The following is a 23,285-nucleotide window of genomic DNA, read 5'->3' on the forward strand; positions in this document are numbered from 1 at the left end:
GGGCCAGACTGACTGGTGAGGGGTCTGGGTGGTTTGGTCAGGGGTCAGTCAGCAGAGAGAGACACAGAAATCTCCCAACACAATTGAGGTGGGAAGCAAAAATCTGCATTTTGTGCTTTTAGATCTCAGGGGTGAGCAGACAGTTGTTGTTTAGGACTGAAATACGAATAGGTGTGAACATAACTTTGTGTCTGCTTTGCATAAGTCATCCTTTCTACGTATTAGGAACCTTTTAATAAAACAAGCCTTTTAAAATTCTTGTCACATCCATCAAAGGGGAAATATCCCCTTTGTACTCAGTAGGTATGTGTAGTCCTAGTTGCTCCGAGAGGAGGAAGTCTCATTTCATGTATGCTTAAACCACATTTAACCATTCCCTGGGTATAAACCAGGGCACACTGCAAGCTTGGTGGACAGGTCAGCACGTTCATCCCTTCTTGAGGAAGAATGTAGCTTCAGGTGGTGTTTCATTTAACTTCTTTCCTAAAAGAAATGGAGGAAGAGGGGGTAGACCATCTCCGGTGTCTGGGGTTTTATAGGTGGAATGTAGCACATGCAAAACTACATTTTTACCTTCCCACTGAACATAGAGGGATGTTCAGATTAAGTGCCAGGACAGCTTGTTTGCTTTATTTATGTGTCTGTGTGTGCATGGGAGTTACTGAGGTTCCCAAAATACTGAGAAAGCTTTTGGACACATGGAGGGACAGGTAAGAAGAAGCCCAGGAAGAAAGGCTTGGCTGGTACGGCACGGATTTAAAGATTCGTGTTGGCAGAGAACTGGCCATGTCCCCTGGAAACCTTTTCACCGAGTGGGTAAAAACATCCTGTTTCTTGGATCAAGTCTTATGTGTGAGGCTTACCTGCTGAATCCGGGATTTGTAGTTGGATGCCAGGTTAAATACAGCTGGAGGATTAGACAAGTTGTAATTGCATGGGCTGACATCAAAACTGTCTTCAGCCGTTCTTTAGCAATGTAAAAAGCATTTGCTTACAGGGAATCTGCCCCTGTGTTCTAATCAGGTCCTTCAAAGCCTCCAGGACACTGTTTGCTAATAGGATAATCGACACCTTGTATGCATTTGTGCCTACAGCTTTCAGTCCTTTATTGAGCTCTAAATCAAAGTCTTTTCCTTGCAGTTTTCTTCCCTGGCTGCCTGTGGGTTTAGGCAGACAAAAAGCAATCCTTCCTAGAGATGGCTTGTGTGGTGCCCAGGCTGAAAGGCTGGGCGAGTGTTCCTGTCAGGATGGGTCATTCCTAGGGGCCACCCGAGCAGTTTCAGTTGTTCCACACTGCTGCCTCCCTCAAGAGCGAGTGTCTGGGCAGCTGCCTCGCTTCTGAGCTCTGTAAAGCCCTTGCTCTTGGTCATGCTTACTCTGAGTCACTTAGGAGACTGTAAATCTTGGGTTTTTCAGGAGAGGTTTGTATGGCGCACAGAGATATCAAATTATCTTTTCAATGTGGAAAGGCATACTTTATTGAAATGCATTTCTCCCTTGGCTGTCTGAGGCTGTCAGAAGATATGAAACTTGGTCTTAAGTTGAAGTCTTTGACTCAAGTTCTTGTTCCCAATACAAAGCAGAAATACTGAACAGTGAAGTTTATGTGATGTTCATACTTCAAATCCAGAGGGTAATATCAGAGGCTCTTGTATTTGATCTGCGTGGTTCCTCTGAGTATTTTTGCCATTTTACTGCATCTCCCTATCGAGGGAGTATTATTTATATGAGATAATCCTCATTTGGTTCCAGTTTGTTAAATGAAAGGAATGTGTTAGGCAGTCAGTTCTTAAGAGGTCTGGAATCTGGGCTGTAATTGAATCCATTCCCTCTCAGCTAATTTATGTAATCTGATGAGAAACAAGTGTAGTACAGTTTGTTCAAAGAAAATGGAGAATGTTCACTTTATCAAACCATAGCAAAAAAAGTTTTTTGAATGAAGCTGCGCAACAAAAGGCGACGTTTGGGTTCCCTTGTCTGATCAGCCATGCTTGGGGCATCTCTCCTAATGGAGGAGGATGGAGGGAGTGTCTTTCAGTGGAATGGTACTTTTGGGTTCTGTGTGAACTGCCTGTCTTATCGGTTTTCCATGGGAGCACGCTGGGCTAGGTGTGCTGTGTGTGAAACTGCGAGCTGGGTGCTGTTGTGTCCTCAGGCTTCGCTCGTGACTGCGGCGTTTTCTGTTATTCTCACACGTGCATGTTGTTTCCTAAACCAGAGCTGGGCAAGGAGCCGTGCTACTGCAGCACCTGGCCCCTCGATTTTTCCCTGGACTAATGATGTTCCTCCTTTATCTCATCAGCAGTGAAACTCATTTGCTCTGGGCACAGCACTCATCAGGCTGAGCAGGGCAGCCCAGTCAGGACCCGTGGGCGCTCGGGAGCGGCGCGCTGGGCATGGTTATCACAAGAACCATCCCCTTACCTCTGCCCTTCTCCTCTCACCCCGCTGCTGTGGTCTGCTCGCTGCAAGTGGGCGAGCACCTGGCAGGCAGTCCCTGGCTGGGATTGGAATTCCCTCCCCTCGTGTTCTCGGGTGTATTCAGAGATACAATCTGGTAATCTGTAAGGACCTGTAGGCCAAGTCATGGCCAGCAACCCCTTGCCAAGCATGGGGGAGAAGGCAACCTCTCCCTTCCCTGCTCTACCCTGCGGGTTTAGGAGCAGTGAGGAGATCTGCTGTAGCCCCACAGAGCCCAGCCAGAGTGGAGAGGGAAGGAGGCAGTGGGAGCCGAACGGAGTTCCAGCTGTGCCTGTGGAGCCCAAAGGCAGCAGTGACCCCATGCAGGGGAGAGGGGTGGTAACCCCAGAGTCCAGCCCAAAACCTCTGGAAGGCGTGGGATGCTCTGTGGATGCCTGTCAGCCGGTAACAGGGGCAGCTCACGTGCAGCAGACAGCTGGCACTGTGATCTACCAGCTTCCAGGGCACAGTTTGGGGAAATGGGTGGCAAAGGGCTCTAGCCACAGGCTGGAAGCAGCAGCAGCCTGATGAGAACAAAGCTTGGGTCGGGTGCTGTTGCTCCCAGCCTGTGGCTAGAGCCGTATGGGGGAAAGATATCTTCTCAACATCTGCATGTGGCTCTGTCTTCTCCTTGCATAATGGTGGTCCCTGTGTATGAGACTTGATGTCTGCACTCATGGGTAGTGTGCCCTGATGGTTGAAGATTTTCACTCTCCTGATCACATGTGTTGCCGCCTCTCATTGGGCATCCAGGATTTGTGTCACAATCTTCACGTCTTCGGGAGGTGAAAGCAGGATGCTCTGCTGATGCAAGGAGGTACCATGCAGGAGTCCAGGGGATAATCCCTAGGAATGCAAAAAGCAACAGGAAGCAAGATAGATGTTGGATAGATGCATGGGTAGGAAATAGAGAGTACATTCTGACTCGACGTTTGCATGTGTGAGAAGTAAAATCCATTGCTGCCAACTCTGTAAATGTTTAATTTGGAGATGCATGGTTCCACATCTGGCTTGTCCTTAAATAGAGCAAATAATTCTTTTCACTTTAAATTTCTCTCTTTTTCATAATTTCAGCTCCAATCTCATAAGAAAGATCAAATCTCTTCTGAGGAAAGATGGGCTTTTTACAACTTCGGATAAGCTAACCCTATATATTTGCAGTAGGGAAATGGAAACTACAGACTACTGAAATCATAAGGGGAGAAAGAGTTGAGATGTAGGGAATATGCTATGCTGCCCTCCCTCTATTGTCTGGCTTGCTGTCTGGGCATCAGCCAGAGGCCTGTGTGCTGCTCCTGTGATTGCTGCCACGCACAGGTGTCTGAGGAACCGCTTTCCCTCTGAGATCCGCCAGGAAATAGCTGTGGCTGGCATCTGGGATGTCCAGATTTTTTTAGTGGATGGCTGAATGGCAAAACTAGTACTTTGTTCAGCTGGCAGCCGTGTCCCAGCAAAAACAACGGTGAACTCCTGGTGCTCAGCACCGATCAGTGCCGCTGTTACTCGTGGTGCCAGCTAGCTGCTGCAGGTACAGGTGAGGTTGTGGCACACAAGGTGAGGGCTTCTCTGGAGAGCCACCTCTTGCCAAAGGCGGAGTTGGTGCCTGATGCTTGGCAGGGCACAGCCCCAGCCCCTGCAAGAGAGATCCCTTGCCCGTGCCTGCACCCAGGAGGCCAGAGGCTGTTTCTTGGCAATTGACTTGCAGGAAACCCAGCTGATGGCGTGGGGGGAATATCTGCTTTGACTCCTTGAAAAAGCTTCCAAAACGGCTATTTGGAAAAGACCTGGCATCTCTAAAATTGTAAGGAGAGGGAAGAGCAGGAAGAGGCAGAGAACAGCCCCTGATGAGCTCGGGGTGGGTCTGCGATTACTGGCTTTTGTGGCTGCGTTTTCCAAGCTCTGCTGCCTAAGCTATGTCAGTAATTAAAGATCCAGTGAAGAACGGGTATGCAACTGCACTTCCCACATCCTTGGTGAGGTCTGAGCAATCAGGGTCTTGGAATAAACATTTGGTTGAAAAATTCCTCAGTACCCCGAGCTGAATCTACTCATCTCTCGTACTGCAACAGAGATCTGCAAGTAATTTGATCGCATTCAAAACAGTGTTTCAGTAAAAAGTTCTTGTTCAATATTGCCATCCTTCCCCTTATTTTGGATTATTGATCTTTTCTCCCTTGTAATGCCAGTTAATTTTCCTTTCTGTGTAAATGTCTTGTGATTAATGATTTCACTGCTCATCCTTACATCTCATTAGTAAAAGGAAAGTATTTTTATGAAAATCATCCGTGTCTTATAGGATGTTCAAAATGTGGGCTGTGTGATCTGCAGTGAGGGAACGGTAGTCAGGAGTCATGCACAGGATTGCTGGCTGCTCAGGAAACCCATCTGCTTCCCTGCCCACCTGCGCCTGCATGCCAGCTGCCCTCCTGGTGTTGTGTCCCTTCTGACATCGGAAGCCCGGGACCCCCGAGTGCTACCACAAAATGGAAGCTCCCAAGTGATGTGCTAAAATCTTTGCCAATAGTAACTGGATGAAGCTCTAAGGGGAAATCTGTCCCCAAACCCTTCTGTGGTCTGGCGTGCGTTCTAAAGGGAAGGTTGATTTTCTTAGACAAACAGGACAGAGCATTAAAAAGTAACTCTAGCAGCCTTAGGCTCCATTTCCCTGAAACGTCTCTGGGTGTTGCTCCCAAGCTCTTGTCACTGTTCAGCCCTGATCAGACCCGACTGGAGTAGACATGCACAGTAATCAAGAGAGAAGCATTCCAAGGACTGATAACCACATGACAGCTTCCTGTGCGTATTCTTAGGCCTTGTGGCTTTTTAGCAGAAACAAATGCCAACTGTCCAGCCCAAAACGACTTCTCCCTCTAAACGTGAGGTGCATGGAAGTGACCAAGTTTTTTTCCAAAAGGAGATTCTGGTGTTGTCTCTGATTGTGACATTTACGGCAGGTACAGGGTTTGCACGTTGCCGTAAGGGAACTGATTTTGGGCATTGATGGGCATTGACTGGATCCCTGGAAATCTAGATTGCTTATTGGTGGGGAGAGTTGTAGGTCTTTTTCCAACACATCAGAACTGTGTGCATCACTTAAGGTCTGCAGGTTGTATTACCCTGTGTATGTTTTCAGTTTTTTCTATTCCTTCAACACCCCACCAAAATCATTATTTCATTCTTGTTATGTGACGTCCGGATCCTTGGTCTTGCAACAACGTGAGGATCTGTTGCTGTGGTGGTTGTTTTGGATCAGAATTGAAGCTGGAAAGTAGCAGGAGGTTGGTGCCGAAGAGCTTCATTCTGCTGAGCCACCAGCACATTCACAGCAGAGTTGTTACTATTTAGTAGACCATGTTTGGTCATTAGATGTTCTACTTTGCACCCTCTGTGAGAGAGGCAGCTGGGGAAACTGTACCCTTAGCTCCATTTCCCCACGCAGAGAAATCAGATTACAGATGACTAAAACCTTTGGGCAGCTCTCTGCGAGGCAGGCAGGGACAAGCAGTGCAGGCCAAGCCACAGTTCCCACCGCAAAGAAAACACAAACACAGGTGCCGAAGGGGCTGCGGCCACGCCGATGAGCCGTGCGTACAGAGCACGGCTTTGCACGGAAGGGGAGCGTGGTTCTTCTTCCTTGGCTGTTGTTCGCTCAAGCCGTGCTTTATTCCGGCTTGCCTCCAGGCAGAGTTCTTGCCGGTCCTGCAGCAGAACTTCTCTGTGGTGAGAAACGTGTGATCCCGGGGCCCGGGAGGAGAAATCCTGCTGGAGGGCCCCTCCAGGGGGAAGGCTGCTGCTGGCCACCTGAGCAAACACCCAGCCCAGCTGGCGAGCCTGGAAAAGCCAGCACAGGGAATACAGGGAATGGCTGTGCACCAGGGGGTTCGCTCGGGGCTTCCCACCTTGCCCTGCCTTGTGCAAGGCTGTTCCTGCGTGCATCTCTGGGGCTACGAGCAGGAACACGGCAAGGGGCACCTGCCTCCTTGTTTCCAGTAGTGGGAGAGCCAGCGTGGACTGTTCAGGTCCATGGAGCACGATGCCGGATCGGTGCCGTGGTTCCAGGTGCTGCTGGATGATGAGCTATTCAGCGCTCTCATTTGTACCTGGCGTACCTGGAACGTGTGTGTGTGTGTCAGGGATGCAGGGAAGCGATACAGACCAGGGCACGGCGGTTCTGCAGAGCAGATGGCCCCAGGGAGACGAGACACGGTGCCTGGGTGCGGGACAGCGCAGCTGAGCCGTGGGCTGGGGCAGAGCTGGTGCCACTGATCCAAGGAGTCGGTGCCAGGAGCCCTGCCATGGCAGAGCACACAGAAGCCCTTCTGAGACGGCCGAGCAGATGTGTGGAGGGCTGGTGCCAGGCGGAGCTGCAGTGAGGAATTCTCCAGATGACAGCCAGGAGAGCTGGATGTGGGAGCCACAGCAGCGGAGGTTGCTGTGCTGAGTGAGCTCTGCAGCAGCTGAGAGCCAGGCAAATAGCAGCACGAGTGTGGGGTTAGCCTTCACATGCTGAACAGATTTTGCTAATATCACTTTGTTATGCAAATATGTAATTATTTCATTTCCTCTAGAAGGAGTATTTGTGGTTTCCTGTTCCCTGGGACTTCCGAGTGCCTGTGTAAAGGGAACAAATAGCTGCCAAGCTACTGGGCTGTGCACTCTGTGGCAAGCTCTGAGAAAGTGATAAACCTTGAAGTTTTGGTGGAGGTTTGAAATGGCACTTTGGAAGGGGCTGCTGGAGGGCGGTGAGGCTGGCCCTGCCAATGGCACAGGCCTTGCTCTCCATTTAAATAAACTTGATTTGGATTGAAGCCTGCTCTCTGCCAGGGCCTAAGGAGTGAAAAGGCCAGGTCGCTGCACAGGCTGGAGACTGTGGTGATCAGGATGGATCTGCTCTGGCCCAGTGGGGCCTGGAGTTGTGCTGGCTGTAGCTGGAGGGCAGGATAACTGGTTTGCAGCCCCTGTGTGGAAGAAGCAGGAAAGGAATAGCCAAGAGGCGCAGAAGTGCTGTTCCCTTGGGGGGTCAGGTGTGAGAGTTGGTCAGCTTTGGAGAGGAGCTCCCGACTTGGTTTGGTTTGGATGGTACACTCAAGGGGCTCTGGCATTTAAAAATCTCATGGAGTGGGGGATATTCTTAAACTTTGCAAGCTGCAGAACTCTGTGTAATGAGTGTCTTGATGTGTCTCAGGGACAGCTCATAAAGCGAGGGATTTTGGAAACCCTGTGTGTGCCTGCGGCGGCTCTTTGGAAATGGGGGATTCAGAGAAGGCTCCTAATGGCCTGAGAAGCCGCCTTTTCCTTTGTGTTTCACATGTAGTGTCCTCTTTCTCTCTCCTTGCTGGCTGTAATAGGCTTGTAAAGGGCTACCTTTCTATTTCAGACACTTAGCTGCAGTCAGGTGCTGGGGTGGGGTTCTGGGAAACGAATTTGGGTTTAATTTTGTGTAAACAGGGCTTTCTGCTAACACTCAAAGGATTTTAAATAAAAGCTCAGCCATAGGGTGCTTGAGCTTCCATGTTGAACCAAAAGTAGTTCTTGTCTAATCCCCTTTTGCTTGAGGATGGTGTTACAGATACAGTGTCTCTGAGGGTTTATTTAATTTTTTTCGTCTCAGGTAATTCTCAGTTTGCAGTGGTCTGATCTCAAAAGTCAGGAAGCTGCTCAGAGGATGTGTTGGAGATGTGCAAAAGATGACATCTTCCAGCAAATGGCTTGGTGCTCTAGGTGTAGGACAGGATTCAGTTATGCCAGATTTTATTTAAAGACTTGTGGTGTGTTGTTGCTTAGGGATTTTTTTTTTTTAATGTTGCTTCTTTCAAGAGTAGGAAAAAGCTGAAATTCTGAAATTTTCCTGAAATGGTAATTTCCAGTTGCACAGAGATCCTTCTTTGGGACTGATAGGTCTGCCATGGATATAAGCCAGGGACTGCTGCTTGTGTTGAATTTTTTTAGCCATCAGTTTAAATCGTTTTGCTGTCTTTCTGTGCGGATCCGCATTGGTTTTATTACTTGTGTCCAAAAAAGAAAAGGCAATTATACCTTAATGTTTTCATTATGAACTTATTAGTTATGTGTATTTGTATTGTTAGCTTTTATATTGCATTTAATGTGCATTTCTTACCTAGTGAGAAATAGAGGTAATGGTACTAGTTGCATGGATAGTGACGTGGTGTGTGTGTGGTGTGTGTTTCCACATCTACTGGTAGGAGATGCATGTGGCAGCTTTGGTGCCTCAGCCCCGTTTGAAGATGTTGTATCACTGTTGGATACAACCCTCAAGTGCCATGGGTTGTATCCAAGCCTTCAAATGTGGGAGCATATGAAAATCACTACTGTGCTGCTGAGAATCCTCACTTTCCTCCCTACCTGCTGGTGGGCACTCGCCTCTCGTAGTTACAGATGGGCTCATGCAACTGCACGACAGTGCTTGCTGTCCATCCTAATTTCAGTGTAATTGGAGAGGCGATACACAATGTGTCCTGGAGTTCTATTTGGGGCTGGATAATGATACACTTGCAGTAGCCCGTGGAAAAGCCGAGTGCCCCTTGCTGAAAATGCCATGTGCTAAGCTCCATGTGCTAGTCTGGTCTTATTATCTCCCTCCCTCAGCTTAGAAACCAAGCTGATCTTGGAAACCAGCAGGCTTATAAACTGTGACACTGCATCGAGCCTCCTCCTCCACCTCCCGCGTGTTCCCTGCCCGTGGTGCAGACAAGGCACCCCTTTGTCGCACAGCAGATGTGGTGAGGGACAGCGTCCCGTGTGCTGGACTGTTTTGTGAGGCTGAGACATTTCTGTCCTTCGGTGCTGAAAGACGGCAAATGCAGGAGGCACATGGAACTATCTCAGCCGAGCAAGGAGCACCTTGCCGTGCCCTGCTGTAGTGGAGGAGTCCTCCGGTGCGGGATTTCTCTAGGTGCACGTCGCCTCCCCCGGGCTCCAGGCTGCTGAGGACACCTCTGCCCGTCCCCGCCGGGTTGGAGGAATCCGAGGGTCGCTCAGCGTGCCTGGTACTCAGGAGAGGCAAGCAGAACCGCAGCACAACCCGGTGAGCATCGCTTCCACCTGCCCGCGGTGGACTGGGCTCCGCTCCCAGCCAAGCCTTGAGACGTTCCAGGGGAGAAGCGTGAGTGCGCTGCTGCTCATGAATTTTTATTGTTTTTTTCTTTTTTTTAATGCGATCGCGTTATTGTACGGCCTTTGGGAGGGGCTGGGTGGAGGCGGGCAGGGGACCGTCCTCCGCCTCGATCGCCGTCCGCCCAGAGGGATGGAGTTTGCCGAGCATCCCCTCCCTCCGTCCCGTCCCGTGGCTGCGCTCCCCTGGGGTGGCGGCTCCCCGCGCTTGGCCCCGCCGGAGCGAGGGCGGGCGGGGCGATCGCGGGGCTGCACCGAGAGCCGGCCGTGCCGCCAGCAGCACCGCCGCCTCTGTCCCGACAGCAACCTGCGCGCCTGGGAATAAAACCCCTCGCTCGCTCCCCGCCGCCAAGGGAGGGCGGCCCAGACCGCCGAGCTTTCCTCCGCCCCGCTTTTTGTCGCCTTTTTTTTTTTTTTTCCTTTTCCCCTTTTTTCCTTTCCCCCGTTTTTCCTTCTCCAGGAGGAGAACGCCCCGAGCGCGCTTTCCGCGCAGTCCCGGGCTCGCCCGGCCGCGCCGAGGGGCCCCGGGCGCCGCCGCCGCGACGGAGGGGCGGGATGGCGGCGTCGGCCCGCTGGGTGCTGTGCCTGTGCCTGGGATGGGGCTGCCTGTGCCTGGCTCTGGGCGACGCGCTGCGGCCGCGCCGGGTCGGGCTGCGGCGCCGCGCCGCGCCCGGGGCCCTGCGGGGCGGCCGCGCCCGGACGGGCGCAGGTGACGACGGCGCGGGGCAGCGGCGGGCCGGGCGGGCGGCGGCCGACAGAGTGGCGGAGCACATGCTGCGGCTCTACGAGCAGTACCGCGACCCGCCGACACCGCCCGGGCCGTGGCTCCGCCGGGGCAACACGGTGCGCGGCTTCCGCCCGCTGCCGGCAGGTGAGTGCGCACCGCGGCCGGGGGAAGAGGGCAGCCCCGCGGGGTCAGAGCATCGCCGGGGTGGTGCCCGGAGAGCTCGGTGGAGGGGAGAAATGAGGGAATCAGAGGAGTATCGCTCCCTGCGGGGAGTGTCGTGTTTGACGTTATGTCCTGTACCCTAATTATTGCCTTGCCGCTTCTGCTGTGCCTCAGGCATCATTGTCATCGTGATTGCTGAGTGCAATGCGAGGGAGGTGGAGTAATTAGCGGATCTTCTCCGGAGTCCCCCGTGTGTTAGTGGTGTTAATGGTGTTCTGCACATGCAGCTTGCGCCTGAGGGAGCCCTGAGACGGCTTGGGGTTTACTGACAGTGAGATGCAATGGCCGATGAGTTCAGTCGAAGCACGACTTTGGTGCAGTAAATACTTCATCTTGGCGTCTTTGGAAGGGGCACTTAGATTTCTCTGTGATTGCACACCGGCATGCACAGGTAGATGGATGAAAATGTAAAAACTTTTTCTGTAAGGGAGGGTGACGTGTTTAATGTGCCAGCATCTCAAAAGAACCATGTCCTAGCAGAAAGAGAAGTCCTCACTGTCTTGATGCTAATCCTAACCCTTCCCTCTTGTGGTTTTTGTGCATGTGAGCTCCGCAAGGGATAAATGTAATGGGCAGAAGCCATAGATGAGCATGTCCTTGCCTTATCTGCTGCACCCCAAAACCTTGCTGCGTGTGGGACAGCTGTCACAGCACACACAGAAGCCCCATTTGCCAGGCTCTCTCTTTTCTGTACACCGGTGCACTGACCCAGTGGCTTTTTCTTAGACAAGCATCTGTCAGTAAAAGTGCGAGCTGTCTGTGAGTTTCAGTGACTCGCTTCAGGTCCTTCCTATCCTAGGAAAGAGCTCTGGGTGGCAGGCTTCCTTGCTTCTCCAAATGACCGATGTCTTTTATAAGGCAGCTCTGTGTAGAGATGAAGTGCGATGAGGCGTGAGTGGCTTTGGTGTCTTAGGTTTCAACCCTGCAAGTATTTCGGTCTGCAGGAGAGGCTTTAGGGGAGGAATTACCCTGGGTTTGGAGCACTGAGGGCCAGGACTCTGCCCAGCTGCTGCTCTTACAGAGCTCTCTTGCCTTGCTAACACGACTTTGCCTCGTGAAGTCTCATGTCCATGACTGCCACTGAATTAAGCCTACCAAAAGAGGGGAGGATGTAATAATCACAGCAGTTTTCCCTTCCCCCCCCCCCCCACAAAAAATGGGGAGGTGGTTAATGACCCTAGCAAAGCAATATTTTGTCTGTTACAGATATCTGATTAAAGCCATTTATTGTTCTAAACCTAGAATGTTCTTGGTTGAAATCCCATCTCTGTGGTCTTTCTGATTATATTCGTACTCTCACTTGATGTTGAGTGGCAGCAGTCCTATAAACACACTGCTTACTAATCCCTTTCCTCCTCCTCCAATACTTTCACAGATTCAGTGCCCAAGCAATAAATTGGTTTTAAAAATTGTTGACACTTTAATAAGTATTTATGCGAAATATTTAACCTGTTAATTTTTTTTAAATTATAATATTTAACCTGTTAATATTTAGCTGTTGTCTTTCTCTTGCTGTTGCCAGCAGCTGCAGCTTATTTTGTGTGGGTATTGATGGCAGAAAACTCTGTTTCCAGAAAGCCCTTATATTTGATGTTCCTCAGGGCAGTGCGTGCAATGGAAAGACTTTTTCTGACTTCTTCCTTGGGCCTGACAAGGCCTGCCGTGAAAATGGCACATCCAGCAGTATTCCCCTTTCAAGGTACTTTGTAGATCCTCTGCTCTGACTCTTGCACTCCTTGGCTCCAAATTCCACTCTCCCATGGGCTTCCCCTTGTCCTTAATGGGACAGATCAGGTAATTTAATACGTGACGTTTCTATTGCTCCTTCACATTTTACCAGTCCCTCTGCCAGCCCCTTTGGGACTCAGCTTTTTGTCTGCTAGGAGCAGAAGTTCCCCCAGATTCCTCCTGTGTCTCCCCCATCTGCAGCAGGAGGTGTTGAAGCAAATTTTCAGTGTTTCATTTGCAGTTTAACTTTGCAATTCAGTCTGGCATTTTCAGGAGAGAGGCTCTTCCTTTTCCGAAGCACAAATTTTCTGAGCTCTCAAGCGTAGCTGTGGAACCTTTTTGTCCTTGCTTTTCCTCTGCAGGGGCTTCTGCCTCTTCTGCAGCACATGGGAAGGGCCCTTCCCAAATCTCCCAGGTAACGCAGCAGACAGATTTTTGAGGCTCTGGAGTGTTGTGTGATGAGACCAAAAGCTCGTAGGATTTGTTGGAACTCATCCCTGTTTCGAGTCAAAGAACAGTGGTGGCAGCCTGTGGCCCTGTTACCAACAGCCAACAAAACCCAGCTAAGACTGACTAATCAAAACAGGCACCCTCATTCTTGTTAAAAGCAAGTTTCTCCTGCTGCAGCTCACTTCTCTGAGAGGATGGGACCAGAGCCTCAGCCCTGTGTGGCACCTCTTTGAGGCTTCCTGCCCTGAAATCTCTCATGTACCAGACTTCACAACCAGCCTGGACTGTTGCTTGTTTGAGCTGAGGATTTTGGCCATTGGTTTTGATGAATGTTCATGTCATCATTCAGGTAAATTTATTTCCTGTCAATCTTGCTAAATTATCTGGGAGCATAGTTGTACAGTTTGAATAGCTCAGGAAAAGGAACCTGTGCCTGTGACAAAGCTGAAAAGAAACCCCAGGGCTGAAATCCATGAGGAGTGCAGTAAGGATGTACATAGACCTTTCTCAGAGTGTTCAGTTACACTTTAACACCGTTCTCTCTCATGGACTTAACTGCTCTAATTTGTTACTACATATTTGAGTCAAGGGATGTTCAACCTGTGATTTCTGCAGCAGCTCTTCTCACTGTTGCAGGACATTTCCGGGGTGACTCTGGCAGTCTGTGTGTTGCTTTGGACAAGCCTTTTCCAGCTCTTCACCTGTGGGTGCCACAGGAGTGAGTGGTTTTCCATCCCTTGTGGCTCTGAGAGACACGCAGGAAGAATGTGAGCCACAGTGGAGCTCTGGGGCAGTTCTGGCAGGGGAGCTCTGAGGCTGTGCTCCTGCCCATGCAGTGGTGTCTGTGCACTCTGCTCTCTCCTCCTCAAAGAGACCTGAGCAGAAATGTGCTTACCCTCAGCACTGCCTCTGGAGGTGTGCTGGTGGCTGCCCAGGCTCAGGAGTAGGAGGTCAGATACAGCACGAAAGAACAGAAGAGAGCGGAAAGATGAAAGCCTCAAATGCAGATTAGGTTTGCTTCTGAAAGCATTTTTAATCCTAGCATCACTTAGGGAACATGGCTTGCAAATGAGTCCTGCCTTTAATTGGAAGGTCGTCCTAATGGTGTTATAGTAAAGCTATACAGTCAGAAATTACTTTAAACTCTTTTTTATTGACTGAAGTTCAAGTAATTTCAGGTATTACACCTGCCCCTAGGCCAATTCTTGTGGTTTTAGAACTATGTTCTCCTCCCTTTCCAAAGGCCTGCCTTTCCTTTCTTGTGGTGCGAAGCGCCCACGCCAACGGGGGAAATGGAGCTCACCGGGCTGCCATCAGCCTGCAGAAACCAGTCCAGGCCAAATGCTGGCCCCTCTGAGCACCAGTGGTGTCAGGGGTCCTCTGTGACGAGAGCTTTACAAATATCCACTCAGGAGACTTGTGGTTTTCCCTTCTGTGTGTTTCTTCTCTCTTTTTTTTTTTTTTTTCTTCTGCGCCCCTGTAAATGCAATGCAAGCAGCAGCATCCTGGTATTTTTCAGGAACTTGACAAACATTAAGATTTGGGCAGATGGGCCCAAATCTGCAAGCTTCTGAGGCAGATGGGCAGGATCTGTAGGTTCAGCCTCTCAGGACCAAATTTTCTGGCTTCTGTCAGTGCGTGTCTGAGAGCGGTGCCATGCGCATGAGCGATCTGTGTTGGCAGTTCCCTGCCAGTCCCTGTTTCTAGAACACATTGCTTCAGCGTGATGAGGAGCTGTGGCATCAGTCAGAGGACAGGCTGTGCACAAGTTGCTCTTCACCCCAGCAGCCCGAGTGCCATGACTTGTGGCTGTGAGGAAGAGCAAGGTTGGCTCTTGTGCCTGGATTTGTGTCTGCTGTGGATGTACCCCCTTAGCCGGCTTGGCTTGTGCTAGCCTCAGGCTAGATGTTGTGTTTAGTTCTCACACCTGCTGTGGCCCTCCTGCTTAAAATATTGAGAAAAGAGATGAAGTGGCCACTGTGCAGCACGCTCAGGCTGTGCAATGTGCAGATTTGTGGGTTTCATGTCATGAAACCCTCGAGTAAGTTAGGTCCTGGGTATGCAGCTATGTTGTTTCTACACAAGTTGTTTATTTGAGCAGATGAGAGCTTTAGTCCATGGTGAACTTGTTGCTGTTTTATATCAAGTTGCTAGCTGCTGTGATCTTACCTGCTTTGCCAAAAGAGTTAGTAAAACCAGTTTGGCACCCAGTCCTATGTGCTTTCAAAAAGGAGAACTGCATCCTATCTTTTCCTTTTGCACAGAACACAAATTGGTAGCTAGGAAGCAGCAGCCAAGTAAGAGGAAGATGGGAGGAAAGAGAAAATCTGGTTTCCAAATCTGTTTTTGTTGAGGAACTTGTTCCTGTTTCCAGCTCCGAGTGTACTTTTGTATGTGGGCTGTGAAGCGATGAGAACAAGATTTTACACGGGAAACGCCAATCCATTCTTAACTGGGCCCTGGCACAAGGGCACCTCTCGAACATCTCCTTTAAATGATGGCTAACGGTGACTGTATAACTAAATAGTCCTCGTTATTGCATCCTTGTTCACCCGTGGGACAGATTTGGCAGTTCCTAAAAATGTCAGGGCATCCTCTGTAAAGGTGAACACACCACATGTCAGCTGACTCGTTCCAGCTTATTGGTGCCTGAAATCCCCCTTGTGACAGGAACCTGCTTGTGCCAGCGACGTAGGTCTGGACAGACCAGCTGCACTTCCTTAAAAACACTTTTTTAATGCCAGTCACAGGCCTTCCTTGCAGCTGTGGGTTGGTGTGGGGAGGTGAGGAATTGCGAGCCATGCCCCCGAGATCCAGCAGGTACAGGATCTTGAGCTGCAGTGCCGGGAGCAGGTTCGAGTCAACAGTCTGGAATGGTTTCCAGCAGAGCACATCTTGTGAGGCAATAGAAGAAGTCTTGTTTCAATTAAAGGAACTTTTCCTGAGCAAAAGACACTTTTGTCATTATTTTAAAGCTTCCTTGATGTGCCTGTAATTTTTAAAGGTAATTTCTAGCCTGGGGAACACTTACTTCACTGCAATGCTCACACCTGGGAGTCAGGTATCGGCGTCACACAAGTGGTGTGTACTGGACCCGGTGCTCCCAAATTTTGATGGAACCCCGGGTCATGCAGGTTGGGTTTCTCGAGGCAGATTCTGGTGAATCCACAGATAACTGTGCTGGCCACTAGTAACTTTTTTCTGAGGTGATGTTGCCGATGAAAGTTGGGAGAAGTCAGAGCTGCTGAAGCTTGGAGGTGGTTGTGTGGGGAAATAGCACCATCTACTGCAAGTGCTCCGTCTTGGCATAGAGCTGCAGGCTGGAATTCAGCTTTTAACCAAAACTCTAGACCCCCTCTGTGTCCACCCCAAGCTGTCCAGAATTTCATGATGAACAAAAATAGCTTCCTTTGTCTTCCAATATGCCAGTTTAGAACAGGCTGGATTTTTCAAGTGGCATTGGTAATAAAAATGAAGATCAAAACTTGTCCTTCAACATACAGCAGTGATTCACATCATAACTTCTCAAACAGGTGCCCATGAGACACCATGAATTCTGGCTCCTAGGACTGATCTACGCTGTGCTCTGCCAAAATATGTATTAACCTTATTGCATCAGTGGTTACAAACCAGCAGAGATCAGGTCCTCATGTCTGTCTAGTGCAAGCGTAATCAAGGGCTGGTTTTGGCTTGAGGAATAAAAAGTGGGATGGAATTCCAGGTCAATCTAGTTCCCTTGGCACCTGCAATAGTGGTACGTGAGTTTTCAGCACTTGGGAAGTTACCTCTGTGCTCTGCTGTCAGATGAGGCTGAATGTGTAAAAAAAGACTATTCCCTGGGTTATATTTGGCCTTTCCCCTGTTTTGGTCCTGTTCCACTGAAGAAAACATGGAGTTATTTTCCATAGTTCCATGAGGCAGTGCATCTGCTAAGTCGGGGAGAAGGGTTCTCTCTTTTTAGTGGGACCAGTTCCTGCTTTTTTAATGTACTGATTGGAATACTGTGGCACAAAAATGGTCAGAAGAGGAGGAAGCTGCTTGGATTGCTGGGGTAGGGATGGGGCAGCACAGGGAGAGTCCAGGCTTTTGCCACGCTTAACTGAATGGCACAGGCCATTGGGGTACTGCAGGCTGGAGGCACTGCATGTCACAGAGAGCATGAAATTGTCAATGTCTGTGAAAAATGAGTCCTGGAAATGGTGTTTTCACTTGCCTGGGCAAGGGACTTCCTACATGGTGTGGAGGGTGGGAGCGCTGTGGCTGGTCATTCCTAGTCCATGGCCATCTCTGTGCTGGTCATTGCTTGGACTGACCCTTTGGAGAAGCTTTTCACATGCTGTGGTGTCCAAAAACCATTTAATTCTGCATGCCCTCCGAGTCAGGATGTTTCCAGCCCTTTGGGCGGGGCTCCAGACCATATCTTAGCTACACTGTATTTGACTTTTCCCTGCCAGCCTGCTTTTACAGCTTAACGTTCAGGTCTGTATTTCTCTTTCTCTGAAGGATGGACATAACTGCAGCCCACAGGGAATTTTAAAAGAAAAACTACACCTTCCCCTTGAGCCTTGCTGCTGCACCTTGTGGGGGTTAGAGTCCCCCACGTGTTCCACCCCACGACCCCTCAAATCTGGTTTTTGGGGTGGCTTTCTTTGGGCTGCCAGGGATGCTGTAGTACTGTCTGCCCACCTTCAGCTGTATGAAGTAAATAGCTTCTAACTCTGGCATGAGAGCTGATGAAGTGTCCAAGATGGAATGACTAAATGGACCCAGTATAACTGATTGTTCTAGAGGGAAACTTTGGGCATGGGCAGTATCTGACTTAGCCAAAAGGCTGTGAGAGCAGCCTTGTGTCCCCTCTGGATGAGATTGTTAGATGCCCGTATTCTGACGTGATTCCTTCTTTTTCCAGGGAGCCCCGAGGGCCAGGAGATGTACGTTTTTAACCTGACCTCGCTCACAGAGTCTGAAAATGTCCTGTCAGCCTCGGTGTACTATTATATTGGCGATCTGCTGCATGTGAAGTGGAACTGTTCCCAGCCCAGCGGCTGTTCTCATCACTGGCACAGGAAACCTGAGATTCAGCTACGTCTTTCACTTTGGACCTTGCCTTCAGCTGGGAACGGCACTCGCAGCCTGGGACATTTCCTCATCAATGTCTCCTCTGCTTACCAGGATGTCCTCTCCTGGCAGTGGAAGGATATCACTCGGCTCCTGCACGAAGCAAAGCAAAACAATGAGCTGCTGATCCGTGTTAGAATGGATCTGCCCGGCCATCATCCCTGGGAAAGAGCATCTTCCTCCTACGAGCCCTACATCCTGATCTATGCCAATGATTCCGCTATCTCCGAGCCAGAGAGCGTCGTCTCCACTCTGCGAGGACACCGTCATCCTCTGGCCAGGGTCCTTCCCAAGCCAGAAGGGCACAGCAGGAGGAGGAAACGCTCTGCAAGTGTCCTGTTGCCGCTGCAGAACAATGAGCTGCCAGGAGCCAAGTACCGGTACGGGGAGGAGCAGACGTGGGAGGGCACAAAGCCCTACAAGACCTTCCAGCCGCAGCTGGCAGACAGGGCCAGGAGTAAGAAGAAGCAGAGGAAGAGTCACCTGCAGAAGAGCCAGACTCTGCAGTTTGATGAGCAGACGCTGAAGAAGGCGAGGAGGAAGCAGTGGAACGAGCCCAGGAGCTGCGCCCGGCGCTATCTCAAGGTGGATTTTGCAGACATCGGCTGGAGCGAGTGGATTATTTCCCCCAAGTCCTTTGACGCCTATTACTGCTCAGGAGAATGCCAGTTCCCAATTCCAAAGGTATTACGCTTTTCCACTGTCTGTCACCATGAACTGGGCGTTTTGTGTGCCATGTCAGTAAAAGGCAGCCAGGGACACAAGGTAGATCTGGGAGGCAGCGCTTGTTGCGGTCGAAAGGAGGCCAGAGCCCCCCTGCAGGCTGTGGCAGGGCTGCCCCAAGGGCAGGGAGCTCCAGCTCCAGGCACTGATGGGCGTGGCTGGGGTGCTGCAGTGTCCAATGAATCGCTTTGGATTCACTGGACCGAGGGGATCCAAAAGCCATGGATCCAGGCTCCCTCACTTTCAAAATATCCTGTGGCTTGTATGAGCATGTGAGTAGCAGGGGAGGCTGGTGTGCTCCTAGCCCTGTGACCTAGATGGCTGAACTGTGCTCCAAATGTCCAGTGTCATTCTTAACAACCTTCTTAGTAGGTCTTGGAGGCTGCATAAACCTGGGAGCAGGACATGGGGTCTGAGTCTGGCCTAAAACGAGGGGCATGCACCAGTAACAGCTGCAGGGAACATGAGTAAAGGCAGGGCTCTTGGGCTCACTGCAGCGTTTCATGCCAGAGTCTTTGGTCGGGCTGCAGTGAAGCCACAGCAGTTGGTTCCAAAATGTATGTGTCATTTCCGTGGCTTCAGGAGCCAAGGGAGTCGCCCTTTCAAAGTGGTGGGTGGGAAAACTGCACCAGAGGGGATGGAGCCCAGGCAAAGCAAGCTGTGGAAGGTGGGGTCCTCTCTTTGGAGGAGGAGACTATGTGCCTAGCTCCTGCTGCAGGGGCAGGCTTCAAAGCTGGGCATCACGGGATCTGCCACTCCTGAGACGTTTTGCAGGAGGATACCCTGACCCTCAGGCAGTAACAGACTTGTTTGTGCCTCTGGGTTCATCACCTTCCCTTGCTGAGGGTGAGCCCCTAGAGTTAACAGCCTGGTGGGTAATGGAGAGCAGATGTGTCCCCCACACCTCCAGATGTGCGTTTTTTCAGCCGTGCCCTGGTTCTAGTCAGCTGGTTTGACTGCTGTCAAACCCTCCTCTGTTGGGGGCGTGACCTGGCATAGAGCTTTCCCACGGAGACGCTCTCTATTCGGGAACAGGAGCTCGCAGCTGCCTTTGTGTGCCTTGCTTGTGACCCAGCTGCAGGGACACTCTACAGGGCAGTGGGTGTCCTACCTTGTGGCGTGTGATCAGCAGGCCCAGGACAGCTCTTGGGCTCCCAGTTGTTCTGGGGAGAATGCTGCCCAGCAGCTGAGTAAGGAAACGTGGCTGGGCGCTACCAGAGCTTTCACTTCCGTTTGAAGACAGAAATGATAGAGAAATCTGAGTTGTATGATAATCCAGAACATGTTTTTCAATCCCTGGCTGCTACTGCTGAGGAGTAGAGTTACTTGTGAATTCAGAACAAACTGACAGAAATGTCTTTGATCAGCTTAGATGGAGACTTAGAACTTTGTGTACTATTATGCTGTGCAAACCAGACTACGAGCTGGAATTCACAGTTACTCCTGTGCTTTTTGCAGGTCCATATCTAAGTCCTAAGACTGGCCTTTTTTCCCCAGAACCAAATCATCTCTCATTGCAGCAGAACTGCAAGTTGAGCCTTTGGCCACAGTGACCTGGTTCTGTGTCATTCTCAGCAACATGTGATAGGATACGCACTGAGCTGTTTTGATTCCCAGGTTCTGTGTGTAAGAGCAACTCTTAAAAACTCAGGCAAAAGTCCCTGGCTAAAAGTTGTATCTTCTGCATTTTCCATACCCAGCTATCTCTTGTACAGATGCTTGGATCAGGAAGCATTTAAGGGTTCAGAGAAAAACTTGGTGCTTTTCATTTCTCTGTGTTGTTTCTTCATTTTTATGAACACCTTAATGGCTTCTGGTTTTGTGACCAAGCAGTTACCTTACCAGGCAGATTTGCTTTCTGTGCAGAGCAAACCCAAGCGTGTCCCTTTTTATAAATTTAGGAAACTTTGCCTTAGAAGTTTCTCCCCCGAGGAAAATGTCACTTCAGGATGAGGCACAGCTGTCTTGGAGGTTCGCTTCCTCAGCAGTGCCACTGGCTGCAGATGTTCCAGCTGAAGGGTCTCAGCAGGGCCCTTGAACAAAGCAGTGTTGTTGTAGAGCACATGAACCCGTGGCAGTGTGGGTGCAGTAACACGTTCTGCCGTGTCCTTCTCTTGCAGGCCATGAAGCCGTCCAACCACGCCACCATCCAGAGCATTGTGAGAGCCGTCGGAGTCGTGCCTGGCATTCCCGAGCCCTGCTGCGTTCCCGACAAAATGTCTTCTCTCAGTATCTTATTCTTCGACGAGAACAAGAACGTGGTTCTGAAGGTGTACCCCAACATGACAGTGGAGTCCTGTGCCTGCAGATAGCGCCTCGGGAGGCCTGGGGGCGCTGCCGGGGGGTGCCTCGCCGCTGTCTGCGGGAGGGGGGCAGGCAGGGGTCTCGCCACACCTGCTTCGTGTTTGCACTGCCACTGCAGTTCCTTTGGACGAGAAAATGTAAAGACATCCAGTCAAGGAGAATGGGAGCAGGATGGATTCCAAGGAAAGCGAACACCAGCTTTGTTCCTCTGTGATTCTGACCGAGACACAAGGCTTGGGAAGGGGACCTGACCGTACCTGTTGGAGGCGAGAGGTGAAGGAAGAATCTGCAGATGTTTGGGACTGGCCAAAGGACACAGTGATCTATTTCTGTACTGGGTTTTGGAAGCAGCACAGCCCGGTGCTTCTCGTCTCTGTTCTAATGGTGACTAACGGCGGGGGGAGGTTAGAAATGTAATAGTCTTCATTTTAAAGCTACATGTCTTGCCTTAGGTGTTAGAGCAGTACAGCAAGGCAGCAAAGCCAATCTGACAGCCCCAAAGCTGCAGGTAAGCCCGGGTGACCGTGCATCTCCCTGGTGCGAGGTTACCCGCCTCGAGTGCGAGCTCCTTTTCACTGACACGGGCTCTGGGATGGAGCTCTTGGGAGCTCGGCAGCCCCGAGCACAGGAGCTCCAAGCAGCCCTGCTGAGGGCATCCCTCAGGATTCTGCTACAGGCACTCAGCAGGCGGGGCTGTGGAAATAGCACCCTCAGTCAGGCGGCCGAATGAGTTGTTTGCCACGAGTTCTAGAACACTTCCAAAAAATCTGTGGGCTGTCTGCCTGCGAGGGCATTGTGGCTGGGTGGTGCAGGGGCCTCTTCTCCCAGGTAACAAGCAATGGGACCAGGGGTCCCATCCTTAAGCTGCACCAGGGGAGGGTCAGGATGGACATTGGGAAGAATTTCTGCTTGGAAAGGATGGTCAGGCAGTGGGAAGGGCTGCCCAGGGAGGTGCTGGAGTCACCCTCCACAGAGCTGCTCAGGAAAAGGACTGGACGGGGCACTCGGGGCTCTGATTTACCTGGCAAGCTGGTGATTTGCTTCTTCCATCCTCTGGGGGCCCTGAACTCATCAGCAGCAGGGTGTCACTCCTGGGGCAGGGCTGGTCCCAAAGACTGGCACCCTCAGCTGAGGAGAGGCTTGTGGGTTTGCAGGGTGGCTCCCTTTTCCTTGTGAATCCAGCATTTTTAAATGATTTCTGGGGAAAGGTTTATCTGTGTACAGACTGTCAATTTTAAAAAGTGAAAATCAGCCCCAAAAAGGAAAAGTTATTTTGTATATGGAAAGAAACTTTTACAGATGCTTCTAATTTATTTTATATCCATGGCCCTCCTAATGTATCCTCCTCTATCTGAACACTCTTCAAACCGTGCAGTTTTCTCTGTCAGTGCAAAGATGAAGTGCCAGGACTGTCGGGGAGCTCCAAAGGACGGGTGTACCCGCAGTGTGAGGGGCACGTTTTGCTGCTGATGGATAAGCCTGTCTGGTCTGTATTGTTTTCCTTAGGTAATGTGGGTGTTGAGCTGGGCATTCTGGAGAAGCAGAAAATAAAATGGCTTTAAAATGAAAATGTGTGTTTTCCTGTGTGGCACTCAGAGGTTTCCAAGAGCATTCAAGGCTGCCTGGGAGAGCCTTTCCTGAATCTCCTCAGGCTTCTGGTGCTCGGGGCTGTGCTGTTTGTTGCCCAGAAAACATCCCAGGCTGTCTGCCCCAGGTCTGGATGTGCATTTCCACGTTTCCTCCGAGTGGGAAAAGGCCAAGAGGCTGGTGGGAAGGGTTTCCTCCTGGGCCTGGGCATCCTTGAGATGCCTCAAGTTTGGTTTTTAAATGTTCGTTCGCTTCTGCTTACCAGCCCAGGGCTAAGCTGGAGAAAAGGTGGAGAGGGTAGCAAGTGGGACTCCCATGTTTAGATCCATCCTTGGATTCCAGGTGCTCCCCGTGGGTCTGTGCTGCCTAAGGGAAGGAGATGTTGGGAGTACCTGCTTGTTCACCTGTTGAGCTTGGAGGAGACACTGAGCAGCAAATTGCAGGGAAGATGTGGAGAGCCATGGAGAATCTGACAGGAGAGTCCAATGCACAAGTGCACGAGTTTTGCCTTTGGCTTGGATTTAAACTCGAAAGTTGTAAGGAATTTGGGAATGAAATGGCACATCTCAGAAGAAGAAGGAGGAGGAGGAGAAGAAGTTGTTACAGCCCTGGCAAAATCTTTTGTTCTAGCTAATAAAAGAAGTTAATTAAAAAAAAAAAAAAGTGTGGGTTTTTTTCCTTGAATAATATATTCCTTGGTGGTATATGCTGTGTTATTTTCTATTTTGGTATTATGAACTCTGTGATTTTTGTTTTTTGAGTGAAGCTGACTTTATGGATGGCTTGGTTTGTATTTGAGGTAGGATTAATTTCAGTAGGTTTCTGTAATAGACTT

The 23,285-nt window shown here is 50.4% G+C and overlaps 1 protein-coding gene across 1 annotated transcript; it reads left to right on the forward strand.

Moving 5' to 3' along the window:
* Positions 1-9,485: 9,485 nt before the first annotated feature.
* Positions 9,486-22,402, forward strand: BMP3 (bone morphogenetic protein 3). The gene is made up of 3 exons (XM_084204593.1): positions 9,486-10,462; positions 17,628-18,520; positions 20,680-22,402. The coding sequence occupies exons 1-3, from the start codon at positions 10,147-10,149 to the stop codon at positions 20,869-20,871; spliced, it is 1,401 nt and encodes a 466-aa protein (XP_084060719.1). The 5' UTR covers positions 9,486-10,146; the 3' UTR covers positions 20,872-22,402.
* The last annotated feature ends 883 nt before the right edge of the window (positions 22,403-23,285 follow it).

This window comes from Fringilla coelebs (genome assembly GCF_963513975.1).
Source record: "Fringilla coelebs genome assembly, chromosome: 4".
Lineage (NCBI taxonomy): Eukaryota > Metazoa > Chordata > Aves > Passeriformes > Fringillidae > Fringilla > Fringilla coelebs.